Source organism: Solanum verrucosum, unplaced genomic scaffold (assembly GCF_900185275.1).
Source record: "Solanum verrucosum unplaced genomic scaffold, falcon-dt-bn FXZP01000252.1, whole genome shotgun sequence".
NCBI classification, from domain to species: Eukaryota; Viridiplantae; Streptophyta; class Magnoliopsida; order Solanales; family Solanaceae; genus Solanum; species Solanum verrucosum.
Window position 1 is genome coordinate 5,737,339 of NW_026019988.1, and position 14,187 is coordinate 5,751,525.

Genomic DNA, 14,187 nt, shown 5'->3' on the forward strand with positions numbered 1-14,187 from the left:
CATGAGAGCTCTCTATTTGACTAACATACTCCCTTTTGATCTCCCCAATACCTTCATATCAAAGCTAGGAATGATTGACTTTCGGATTTAAATAATATCACATAATAGCAATGTTCCTTCTCATTTCTTCTTTTATGACCACACCCCCGTAAGAGCCCTCTATAAGGCATTGCTCAAGTTTATATGATATGCACACTTTTGAGGCTCAATGTGGCATAGACCGAAGACAAATTTGTATGGGCCTAGGCCAAAGCGGAAAATACGTGACATGAGCTTAGGTCGCGATGACAAATCACTTTCAGCAGAATGATAATTAAAATGTACCAATTGGCAATAGCAGACTAGCAGTGTTAGAAAATTCACTAGGGCGAAAAAGGTATGCATTTGATTGAAGCCAAAACAAAATGAATGCCAATCACTAACAAGGAAAAATAAAAATCTGTTTTGTACAAATGAAATTACAAGCAAGAAAAAATGAATAAGCAAGAGGAAAATTTGCTAGTGATAAATTATACAGGAAAAATGTTCATATCTGTCTATGTATGGAGGTGAAAAAAGGATTTAAAACAAAATTGTGCCATTTTTGAAGAAGATCAAAACTAGTATGCAAATTTATCTATTTCATGCAAAAAAGATTCTTGTCCATCTCCTATGCTATGGCCATGCTCCATCTCAGATATGAAGATAGAGACAATCTTAAAACAATGTACTTACTTTCTTGTCGTCCATCTTCCAGCCTGAGAATTCGAGAATCAGTACTGTTGAAGGTACTGATCAGTATTCAATATACAAAATGACTATATGTGTTCTCTTGCACTTGACCTCCAAAGATTTGGATTCTACTTCTCATTTGGTGGCTACACATGCATTTACTTATAGAAAATGAGTTTTTGGCTGTTTTACCTTTCCACCCGTGAATCTGTTAAATCTTCATTAGTCAGGTGCTGATTTGCTGATCACAGTCTGAGAATCATTTGTTCCGCGAAGATCTTATTTCACTCCTTTTTGTCTTCAGAAGTTGTTGAATTATGATGCTTCTCGGGTGACTTGGGAGGATCTTCACTTTTGGGTGACTCCAGTTTGTGTGCTGAAGTTGTGACATCTTGATGTTTTTCAGATGTGCTCAGAGACTCTTCACTTTTGTCAGGTGATTTTAAACCGTCATTTTTGTTATGGGGTAGATCTCTAGAGTCTGGTTTCTCACAGTGTTCATTGGTTGAATCCGTTTTAACTGTTGGTTCCACAACTCTCTCTGATTTGTGCGGTGAAGCTGTGGAATTAAGCTGTGGAGATTGTTCATCATTATGAGACAAGTCAATAGAACAATCCTTTTTGGCGGATAGATCAGTGCTATCCTTTTTTTCATCTTTCAAGTAAGCGTCATCTGCATTGTCCTCTTTAATTTCCTCAGCTTCCAAAGGGCCAAGCTTTGCATCAATACTCTTGATTGCAACTGTTAATGATCTTGCATCACGAGCAGCTGCCAGCCGTCCAGGTGATGATGCCTGTTTGTGAAGAAAAAAAGATATCAACACATGGTTAGGGTAGTTTCTTCCAAATTTAGCTGCAAGGATATCCAGAATCCGGTGAAGCACCTTTGTAAATTAGATTCAATAAATAGCTCTAACATTCAGTTTTGTCTTGATTAGACTGTGAATTGGCCAGCCAAGGCAACATGTGACAAAGCTATTTTTCGTCTGAAATATCCATTTGAATATTACTCCCTCTGTTTCAATTTGTTTGTCTGGTTTTGATTTGGCACGAAGTTTAAGAAAGTAAATAAGACTTTGGAATCTTGTGGTCTTAAACTAAAGTCGAAACTGAAGAGTTGCAAAAAGTAGAAAGAGACATTCTTTTTTAAACGGACTAAAAAGAAAAGTAAGACAAACAACTTGAAATGGAAAGAGTACCATTTTTCTTCACCTACTATATCTCCTCGTGTTGCTAACGGGGTCACAGAGTAGAATATAACTTAAGATAATGTAAGGAAAATAGTGGCAGGACAGAAAACACTGCTACTCCAATCTCCGAACTAGTTAGATGTAAGTGCATATTTTGGTCTTCCTATTTCTACCATTTTGGCGTTCTATTTTTCTTTCTCAACATTTTAATGCCTCGTCGAGAGAGAAACACTCCAAACAAAAGAAGCACTAATGTAAGTTCAATATATCCAAAGAAAGAGAATGGTACTATTTAATAACTGACCTCCAACAATTGCTCAGCCCTTTTCTTCAAAGCCTCGAAAGATGCTTCCTTGTGAATAAGTTTTAAGATGTGGGTCAAGTGAGGCAGAAGATTCTCGAGACGGTGTTGGTCTGTTTTGCATTGAGGAATAGTAGATACACAGCCTACTGGATAGAAGGGGCAGTTGGCAAGCTTCATTGGACATACAGTTATACAGTGCCTGTCCATTTCACGCCTCATGAGTGTTGCTTGGCATTTCTGCTCACATTGGAGTATTTTGAACGGACATGTTGAATCATGCAGTTCCAGCTGAGCTGCACTAAATCGAGCATTACATCCCTCATTTTCACAGTTCAATTCCCTGAAACCACACGAGGTGATATGCTTCGAAAGCTCTTCTTCAGATTTGAACCTCATACTGCAGTGATAAATGTTTTTGAAGTCAATATTTCTTATCGATGTTTGTGCCACTGTTATCCTCCTCGCCATCAACCAAAAGCCATTCATTTCCATTTCTTGTACGAAATCATCTATCCTGTCCTCTCTCCTTTCACTTAGCATCCATGATGAAATTTTGCAGAAAAAGTTCCTCTTAGACTGTGCAAAATCATCAATAAAATCAGATATAATATCATGAGGGTTGTCAGACACTTCAATAACCGAGTCACCTTCTAAGACAACAGATTCTGCAACAAACATCTCGCTTCTCTGGACAAGATAGTCCACCATTTCTCTTCTAATATCAACAGCCACAGAAGCGGGGCTATTCAACAAACCACCAGTCGTATTGTCAATACAGGCAGAGGCCAATCCAGGGAGAAATTCATCCGCTACCTTTTGAACCATCTCTGCATCAAATAGATCACAGTGGAAGAGAGCATCGTCGTCCTCAACTTCCTCAATTGCTGCTGGTTTAGTTTCCTTCACTTCCTCTAATTGCACATCTTCAAGTTCTGCTGTTTTGATTTTTTCTTCAACTGTAGGGAGGTCCATGTTCAAAGAAGCTTCCGACATGTCCAAAGAGATAGAAAACTGCAAACGACATAGTATGTTCAGTACCACAGATACTGAAAATGAATATAAAGAAAACTCCTGAAAGAAAATAAGTCTCCAAAAGCATGACTGGATGATCTTGGCTGGTGAAATAAATAACCATCAGTAAATATGACTGGCGAAGAAAAACGAATATCACTGGAGTAAAGAAAATTTCAGATTCATTCATTTAGCTAGTTTAGGTAAAATATCCACAGTAAATATTCTTCTCCGCACTGGTGCCAATGCTACGTCAGTATAATACTCCCATGACTGCTTCCACTTTGGTTAGCTACATCTTATGATAAGAAGATAAAACATGGTTTTCCTGTTGTTTTGTCGCCGAGGAAATAAAAGCAGTAGTATAGATACGATACTACAACAACAACATACCCAGTGTGATCCCACAAGTGGGATCTAGGGAGGTTGGTGTGTCTTACCGCTACCTTGTGAAGGTAGATACGACACCAAACAACAAATACAAAAGCAACTAAGAGTAACAAACCATAAGTCATTTTAACCTAGATAAAACATACTAATCAAAATAAAATATTATCATTTTGAAAACTAAAATAATTGAATCAACATGATTCTTTTTCTTGACTGCTGAAACAACTTGATTCTTGTGTTCGTGTGAACAACTCAAATCACTTTTTTTATCGCTCCAAACCAGTGCCGGAACCAAAAATCCTGACAAGGGGATTCGAAAAAATGCAAGAACACCATGTCTAGTACTGGCATTACAATGTCAATGCTTTTGTGTTCCCCTTTAACCATTTTCCTTAAAAATCAGATCAGATAAATTGCAACATCTTTAAGATGTGTATGACAGGATACCCCAGGATGGGATTATATATTTTGTGGATAATCAATCCACTTTTTGTATAGAATAAGTTCTACCAAGAATTGGAATAACAATGATACTGGTTTCAGCTAAAGCCTCCAACCAAACACGAGATAGACTTAATCCGAAAACTTACATCGAAATAAACCCAAATAATCCTTTAAACCAAACATCATACAGAGGCAAAGCTAGGATTGCAACTTTATGGTTTCTACATTTTAGAATGACGACTTCAAGTGATAATAAATGGGTTCTAAATCTTATGTTGTACATATTTAATGATTTTTTTAAAAACACAAATATACCATTTGAACAAAAATTACTAAATTCAGCCGAACCCCTAAGTTGTGGGTTTGGTTGCAAACAAGAAATCAATGGAACCATAAACTCCCCTAGCAAATTCTGATCTTCAAATATTCTCAAGTTCCCAAAAACTGGTATGTGAGTCATTTTAGAAAAGAAATTTAAATTTCACCCACAAAACTTCAATTATTCTCAAGTTTCAACTTCAAAATGACCAAATGGAAGCTTCAAATCTTCGATCCGCCTCCGATAACCACATACACATGAATTCATAATCAACACAGTAAGGAAGAGAGAGATCACCTCTACCTTCTCGTTCGTAAAATTAGATCAAAATTGAAAATCTGAAAACCTGTCAAATCAAATGGATATTCAACCAATACCCGCATAATAAATTCCAGAAATGAGCTCAAATTACAGCTTTATAACAAGAGAATCAAAAGCTAAAATGCATACAGAAAGGCATACAATTGTATGCAATAATAACAGATTTTCATGAATAAACATTGAATACCTTCAAATCTTGTGGGTTCCTATTTTGTCTCCGCACAATTTGGTGGGAAAATGTTGAAAAGCTCCATATTCTCAGACGTGCGTTCTATATGATACAAAAGGGCAATTTTGACCGTCAAAAGACAAAATCTTGTTTTTTTCCCCTTGGTCTAATATTCACATTGAAATTCCATTAATTTAGATTACGTTTAAATTATGAAAGTTTTTTTTTCCCAAAAAAACTAAAATAAAAAATAGTATATTATGGGTGTGTTTGGTAGAAAAAAATATTTTTCAATTTTCTCATTTTGGTTGGATTAAATGTTTTGGAAAATGTTTTTCAAATCAAATCATTTTCCTCAAATTTAAGGAAAATGACTTTCCTTCAAAACTTAAGGAAAATATTTTCCAATACTCTCTTTCAACTTCAAATTACAATTACTTTTTTGTTGAAAAAATCAATTTATTTTGTCCCTACCCTCAAACTAGCCCCCAACCCCCCCCCCCCCCAAAAAAAAAAAAAAAAAATTTAAAGCTTGTTTTTAAATTTAATTTTTTAGCCCACCCTCACCCCTACCCCCATCCCCTCCCAAAATATATTAAAAATTGTTTTTAAAAAATATTTTTAATTTCAATTTTTTATTTTTTTACCCACTACCCTCGCTCCCCCATCTGCTCTCCTATCAACCCCCCTATCAGCCCCCCAACCCTCTTCAAAAAGAAAAAAAATTAAGTTTGTTTTTAAAAAATATTTTCAACTTCAAATTTTTATTTTTTCTTCCCGATCCTTGATCATCCACCCTCCCTCCCCGGCCACCCCACCCCCAAAAAAAAAAAATTGAGTTTTTTTTTAAATATATTTTCAACTTCAAAATTTTATTTTTTCACCCCTACACTCGACCGCCCCCCCAACCCACCCACCCACCCCCTACTCGCCACCCCTACCCAAAAAAAAAATTATGTTTGTTTTTTTGAAAAAAATTCAACTCCCACCCCCCCCTGCCCCGCCAAAAAAAAATTAAGTTTGTTTTTAAAAAATATTTTCAATTTCAAAAATTCATTTTTTCATCCCTACCCTCGACCCCCCACCCACCCACCCTCCTACCAGGCCCCCCCTCCCCACCACCCCAAAAAAAAAATTTAAGTTTGTTTTTCAAAAATATTTTCAATTTCAAAATTTCATTTTTTTCACCCCTACCATGCCCCCCCCCCCACCCCCCTACCAGCACCCCCCCCCAAAAAAAAAATTTAAGTTTGTTTTTAAAAAATATTTTCAACTTCAAAATTTTATTTTTTCACCCCAACCCTCAACCCTCCCCCCCCCCCCACTCCCACCCCCAAAAAAAATTTAAGTTTGTTTTTAAAAAATATTTTCAACTTCAAAATTACAATTTTTCACCCATACCCTCGACCCCCCTCACCCACCCCCTACAGCCCCCCACCCCCCAAAAAAATTTAAGTTTGTTTTTAAAAAATATTTTCAATTTCAAAAATTATTTTCTACTCTAGTAAAATAAAAGATATTTTTCATTCATAAATCAAACACTAAAAATCTTTTCCGAAAAATATTTTCTACTCACCAACCAAACATGAGAAAATAAGTCAAAAATCAACTTATTTTCCAGGAAAACATTTTCCTTCATACCAAACACACCCTATATTTTTTTGATTCTATTAACTTTACTTAGGCCTAACCCATCGATGGCCCCTTGAAATTTGCACGAACTTTCACTTAGACACCTCAAGTGGGCGATGTTTATTTTAGACATCTCATGTAGGGTCTTGTTGTGTCAAAAGTGTCATTATGACACCCTTTTTCCAATCAATAAAAATATATAAGGTGTGTATGTTACACTCGCGAATGACTTGTAAAGTGACTAATCAAACGACGACATTTGTCATTTTTGTCAAAATAATTCTTATTTTACAGAAACACCTGCACATGCCCGTTCCCCCACCCCCACCCATTGTCTTCTCCAAATACCTTTATCTTTTTTTTGCTAAAACACCTGGGAACACACCCATCTACACGTTGTTCCTTTTTTATTAGTGTCATCTTCAAATGCTTTTTGTTTTTTTTTTTTTCCTAATTAGCAGGTTTAAAATTCATCAAAAATTAAATTTACTTCTCAGTAAATATTAAATTCTTTTATGAATGAATCTCATTAATAATTTAATATTTAAATTTTGAAATGGGTCTATTCCTAAATTTCTAAAATAGTTACCATCATTTTTCATCATTTTACTATAATTATTTTTATTCACCATGTTGGATATTTAAGTTTACAGAAATGGTGGCTGATAATGGGAAAGAAGAAGAAAAAAATAATTAAAAAAAACGACTAAAAAGGTCTTTCACGTGCACTCAACGAGTGTATTACACTCACTAAGACATGTAAGCAAAAAGTGTCAAAATGACATAGCAAGATCCTACATGAGGTGTCTAAAATGAAACATCGCCCACTTGAGGTGTCTAAGTGAAAGTTCGTGCCAACTTTAAGGGGCCATCGATGGTTAGGCCTAAGTAAAGTTAATAGAATCAAAACAATATAATATAATATTAAGGGGCCATCAATGGGTTAGGCCATCGTGGTAATTACTCTTTCATACTTAATCAAGAGGTCTCGAGTTCGAGTCCCTTTTGATACGGAGTTGCCTTTATTAAGGAAAGCATCAAAACATTGATAGGTTTGGACATGGAGTTGCCTTTATTAGGGAACACATCAAACTATTGATAGGTTTGGACATGTGAACAAGAGATGTGTGGGTCATGAGAGATTGGATATAGAGTGAGGTCGGAAGAGGTAAGCAGAAGAAGAATAGAGGGAGGTGTGATTAGAGACAAAGATGACACATCTTTAATTTACGGAAGATGTGACCTTAAATTGAAGGGTATAGAGGTTGCGGATCAGGGTAGAAGGTTAAGTAGGTAGTTAATAGTTGTCATATTACTAGATTACTCATGTGGAATATTTGGTTTGGTGGTAGTATAAAACATCGTACCTTTCTTCCGCTTAATTTGCTTGAGTCAGGTTTGTTTGAAAACGAGTCTAGCATCAAAACAGACATTTTTTGACCTCTAAACACCAAAAGAGACCCTTTCTAAAAACACACACCAAAACAAACAATTAGCCCATTTATGGGTGAACTACAACTATCATCTTTTAACGTTGGAGTCCCCGTTAACTCCAAATTTATCCAAACTAATGTTGCACAAACCTTAAAGGTCGTTCGCCCCCAAATGGGCGTACTACAATTTTTTTTGTTAACTTCTCACCTGAATATATATCTCTTTCTCAATTTTAAGTGTATTGTAAATACATATTATCATGACTTTTTCAATAATAAAAATATTTAAAAAATTGAATTTTTTTCTCATAAAATAAATTTCACTATTTATTTGCTTACAACAATAATAAAAAAAACTACTAAGGTCGACGGAGACAACGATACCTCTCATGACCAATTTCCCAACATAAACAACATTGTTGTGGCATGTGACCTGGAGCAATGTCCATTTCATTTCTACGAAGCCTAACATTGTGACTCTAGAAGTTTCTTCTAATTCTTTTGGTAATGTCCTTAGAAGATTCTCTATCTTCTACAAATTTCATATTGATGTATGAAGTTGGTGTATCATCATCGAAAGAGGATCTCCCCACCCGTGAAAGAATGATGTTAGTTTCATTTATGAGCGTGTTTCAATTCACCGAAAATAATCGCATCCATCATTTTTTTGAAATAACAAAACAAGAAATCAAGTGAATATCCAAATATTTTGAAGTAGACAACTTAATTTTGTTACCTTTGAATGTGGACAACTCTAAAACTTACGATCAAAATTTCTAGGAGTCCTTCATGCTTTCATTTACAATACTCTTTGCATTTACAAACATCTAGTTGAACTGAATATACAAACTTTTCGGATAGCTGAGACATGACTATCAAATTTCAAAAATCAAAATATGAAATATGAAATATGAAAATTAGAAGATGAATGAAAAAATGTGGAGTGAATAACTCTTATTTATTGTTGAAGAAAGAGATATAACTTCACATGAGAAAGAAAGAGATATAGATTCACGTGAACGGGGTTAACAAAAAGAATTATAGTTCACTCATTTGTGGGCGAACTATCTTTAAGTTTTGTTTAATATTTGTTTGGATTTTGGATGAATTTGGAGTTAACAAAGACTATGTCGTTAAAAGATGGAAGTTGTAGTTCTCCTATAAATGAGCGGAACAGTCCATTTAGAGAGGTCTCTTTTGGTGTTTAGAGTTCAAAAAGTGTCCATTTTCATGCCAGACTCGTTTGAAACAACCTCTATAGCTCATAAAGACGGTGACATATTGCATACACTTTCATTATCCCGAATTTCACTATATATGTTAATTATCCCCAAAATTATTATTTTTTCAGTTGCTTTGATTCTGTTAGGTATAAACTGTTAACGTGAAAAGGAGAGACAATTTTTGTTTCGAGGAAGAACATGATAAGTGTATGATTTCTAAATTAATCACCAAATCCATAATTAGATTTAGTTATTAACGGCATCACACATTCTTTTTTAAAATTTTTTTTTATAGATTTAGTTATTAGGGTTGCTTATTAAATATTTACATGTATTTAATAATTTTTTAAATAAAAATATATGACTTAAGCAAAATTTATATATTGAATTCAGTTAAATCCACTTTTAAAATGATGGCTATATCATGTTTTGAACGGTAAAGTGAAGAGGTGACTTATTAATTCTTTCACAAAATATTATGCCACTAATAAGTTGAAAAATAATTGAGTCTCATTTTTCTACCTTAATTTTGGGTGACAAATATCATTTGTCGCAATATTTTATTTTATATATGTTGATTTTAGCATTTAAAAGAATATCAATCGCAAATCCATTACAAACTTCTTTTCTTTTATCAATTCTTTTTGTATAAAATTTTAAAATACACCGTATTTGATATATTATATGAAAATTATTAAATAAACGCTTAAAAGTAATTAAAAATATTAATTATTTGTTTGTTTGATAGTAGAGAATGTACCAAGTGCAACCGAAAAAAAATAATTACTAAATGAGGAACACAACAAAACATTTCATGTTCACGTAGATTCAGTGAAAAGAGTGCAACCAAGGGGTGTGATGCCCTTTATAAACCCACTACTACATTTTATTCCCTAAAACAAAACTAGCTTAGTGATGGATTAATGAACTAATTAAACTAATTAAGTGTCATTTTCATGACACTAATTAATTATAATTAATTAACAAAACTTAGTGCAATAGCATTTTCTATGAAAGCCAAATCCAATGCAGTCTCCACCAGAGAAATATTCGTTACGGCAGACGAGAGCGCAGTTGTGGTCATGCAGGCATGGACCCTTGTACCTATGGCTTTGCGAGATGCACACTCTTCCCTCCGCCCCTCGGATCAACATTTCTGCATCCATAATTTCAATTTAATCGGTTACAACATGTTATTATGTATGTCAAATTTGTTACGATCGATAATAACTACAATTACATATTCAATGCGAATACTATTGCTATACCATAAGTTGGAAATTATTAATAGGGTCATTTTTTTATGATTCTTAATTAATTACCTTGAAGTATAGGTAATTATTTTTATATATCTTTGCATCAATAGAGGCCAAGTAAAGAGGGAAAAAAAAAGATTGATTTGTACAACAAATATATGACCAATATTCCTTCATGGGAAGCAACAAAAGTCGTAATAGACTAAATAGGAACATTTTATTTAAAATATATGTAAAAATGTGTAAGGATACATTTTAAATTAAGGGTGTGTTTGGTACCTAGAAAATATAAGTTCTTTAAAAAATGAAAAAAATAATAATATATTTTTCTGATGGAAGTAGAAAAAAAATATATTTCACAAGTGATATTCTAAATTTATTGTCTCATCCCCACATCAAGACCTCCATTTCTTGACCATCCCACCCCCAAACCTCTATTCCCCACCAATGGCGCAGACAAAAATCTTGCTAAGGGTGTTCAACAATCAATATATACTCATGAAAACTAATTTAATTTGTGATATATTTATATATTTATCTAACTTTTAATATTATACAGTATAATTTTTCGACGAATAGGATGTTGATCAACTGACCATCTTTTACTCTAAGTGGTTACACCACTAATCTCCATCATATTCCACCCATCATAATATTTTGTTAGATAACATATAATGTTCTGTGAACAATATCTTTCATTTACTTATCAAATATCATAAAATAACTCAAAACTCAGTTTTTTTCCCCAAAAATATTTTCCTTTATACAAAGCAAACTCAAGATATGAGCATTTTTCCTAAATGTTTTTTCTAAATATAAGTTCACATTAAAAAAAAAAGGAAGAGGAAAAAAGGACTTACGTGAAGTGAACAAAATGACAAGGAGAAACAAAAGACCAGAAATTTTCCTCTCCATTTTTTCTTTATTCCTTTCTTTTTTCACACAATGATATGATATTGTTACTCTTTAAGGCTAATGACATTCACTATAAATAGAGAAATGGTAGTGTCAAATGCCATAATTTTAAATTAAAAAATACAAATTAATTTTTTAAATTATTTATAAACGAACTTTAGTTCAATAAAAAAAGTAGAGTATAACATGACTTGTAGTATATTATATTCTTTAATATAATCATCTTAGTACGGACAATCTCCTCACGTTGAGCATATGCATTTCTCGATATAAATGGTTTAAAGGTTGGTAAGAGTAATAAATATCAAAAATAAAATTTGATTGTTGATAGTAATGGTTATTTCGATATACTCCCTCCATTTCAAAATAAGTGAATCGTTGACCCCTATATTTATAGTTCAAAATAAGTGAATTTTTCAAATTTTAAGAGAGTTGTTGGAAATTGTTTCCATTTTTAGTCTTCATTTATATCTTTAAAATGATATTTTCAAAAAGAGTTAATTGCTCATATTTATGATTTACTTTGAATTATTTATATTTTCAAGAATAGTTCGAGAATATCTAAAAGGGTAAAAGTGGAAAGTGGTGTTCATTTTATGTCATAAACTTTTTTTTCTTAATGAAACACATTGCCTCAACAATTCACTTATTTTGAAATGGAAGAAGTAAATAGGTTAAAAATTGGTAAAAGTAATAATATCAACTATCTCAAATCAAGTTTTTTGAAGAATTTGAGATTTCATCTTGTAAGTTAAAATCATGAAATAAAATCATATGTCCAAACACTAATTTTATCTCATAATTTTAAATCATGAGATAAAATCACATATCCAGACGAATGCTAAAATTGCCGTATCAAAAGAGTTTAATATAATAATTAGATATTTACCAAAGCATGCATGGCTAGTGGCTAACAGCTCAGCTCCTACTAGACTTTAGTGTTCCAAGGAGGAATCACGTGATTAAGAGCCAAATTAAACATTAATTAATAAAATGATTAAATTTAGTGGTTTGCAAATTCAATACTACTATAGTTTTTAGGACTGTGTATCGATCAATTCAGTTCAATTTTGAAGTTTATCGGTTTAACTTATTGGTTATCGATTTGTAGAGATGCGAAATCATTATAGAATCACTAAAAAATTGACTTATCGATTATTGATCGTTATCGGTTTAACCATTAAGATTTGACACAGAAAAAATCATTGAAAATCACATAAAAACAAGGTGACAAATCAAATGAACCATGCACATGAGTTCACAAGTTACATCTTTCTCAAAAGCAAACATTTTTACATTGTAGAATAACCAAGAATTTGGGACAACCAGAAATAAAAGTAGCAAACCAAATTCTAAGTCAAGGACTTTATATACACATGGTCTAAATATAATTATTTAATTTACTATCGAGTTATCGGTTAAACCGTTAAGAAAAACCTAAAACCGTTAAGAATCAATAACTCGATAACAAAAAAAAATCAAAATCGTTAAACCAATAACCCTTTTTCGATCAAATTATCAATTTTGAACAACCCTAATAGTTTTACATGTTGTATACTATGGGTGTGTTTGGTATGAAGGAAAACATTTTCCGGAAAATGTTTTCCAATTTTCTCATGTTTGGTTGGGTTAAATGTTTTGGAAAATCTTTTCCAAATCAACTCATTTTCCTCAAATTTAAGGAAAATGACTTCCCTTCAAAACTTAAGGAAAACATTTTCCAAACCTCTCTTCCAACTTCAAATTACAATTTATTTTTTTGTTGAAAAATTCAATTTATTTTGTCTCTACCCTCAAACCAGCCCACCAACCACCCCCCAAAAATAATAATTTTAAATCTTATTTTTAAATTCAATTTTTTTACCTCACCTTCACCCCTACCCCCAGCCCTTCCCAAAAAAACATTAAAAATTGTTTTTAAAAGATATTTTTAATTTCAATTTTTTATTTTTTTACCCCCACCCACTACCCTCGCCCCCCATCTGCCCCCCTATCAACCCCCAACTCCCTTCAAAAAATAATAATTTAAGTTTGTTTTTTAAAAATATTTTCAACTTCAAATTTTTATTTTTTCATCCCGATCATCGATCACCCACCCCGCTCACCCCTCCCCCCCTCCCCCCAAAAAAAATTTGCCCCCACCCCCCCCCCCCAAAAAAAAATTAACGTTGTTTTTAAAAAATATTTTCAATTTCAAAATTTCATTTTTTCACCCCTACCCTCGACCCCCCACCCACCCACCCCCTACCACCCCCCCGACCCCAAAAAATAATTTTTAAGTTTGTTTTTCAAAAATATTTTCAATTTCAAAATTTAATTTTTTTCACCCCTACCCACCACCCCGGCACCCCACCCACCCCCTACCAGCACCCCCCACCCCCAAAAAAAAATTTAAGTTCGTTTTTAAAAAATACTTTCAACTTCAAAATTTTATTTTTTCACCCCAACCCTCGACCCCCCCCCACCCCCTACCAGCCCCCAGCCCCCAAAAAAAATTTAAGTTTATTTTTAAAAAATATTTTCAATTTCAAAAATTATTTTCTACTCTAGTTAAAATAAAAGATATTTCTCAAAAATATTTTTCATTCATAAGTCAAATACTAAAAATCTTTTCCGAAAAATATTTTTTACTCATCAACCAAACATGAGAAAATAAGTCAAAAATCAACTTGTTTTCCAGGAAAACATTTTCTAGGAAAACATTTTCCATGGAAAACATTTTCCTTCATACCAAACACACCCTATGTGTTAAAAAAAAATTAAATAATAAAAGGCGTGTACGAACCAGAGTTTATTGAAATAAGCAAATCTTAACGCAGTTATAATATCAAAAAGTTTATAACATGAAAATAAAAACTATCACATCTAA

At 33.0% G+C, this 14,187-nt stretch overlaps 1 protein-coding gene across 2 annotated transcripts; it reads right to left on the reverse strand.

Moving 5' to 3' along the window:
- Nucleotides 1-458: 458 nt before the first annotated feature.
- LOC125819094 (uncharacterized) lies at nt 459-4,971 on the reverse strand. Of its 2 annotated transcripts, none has more exons than XM_049498609.1 (3): nt 4,878-4,971; nt 2,206-3,216; nt 459-1,505 (listed from the first exon to the last, which is right to left on the reverse strand). In XM_049498609.1, exons 2-3 carry the CDS (start codon nt 3,196-3,198, stop codon nt 996-998), a joined length of 1,503 nt encoding a protein of 500 aa, XP_049354566.1. In that variant the 5' UTR covers nt 3,199-3,216; nt 4,878-4,971; the 3' UTR covers nt 459-995. The 2 variants fall into 2 exon arrangements, with proteins under 2 accessions (XP_049354566.1, XP_049354567.1); XM_049498610.1 differs by lacking the exon at nt 4,878-4,971 and adding an exon at nt 4,673-4,810.
- Nucleotides 4,972-14,187: the final 9,216 nt, after the last annotated feature.

What these genes read in the sequence shown, in the direction of transcription:
- LOC125819094 (XM_049498609.1), bottom strand. Translation starts at nt 3,198, where the DNA reads ATGTCGGAAGCTTCTTTGAACATGGACCTCCCTACAGTTGAAGAAAAA. An exon ending in GGGCTGAGCAATTGTTGGAG is followed by an intron (nt 1,506 to 2,205) that starts GTCAGTTATTAA and finishes CTTCACAAACAG; the next exon opens with GCATCATCACCTGGACGGCT.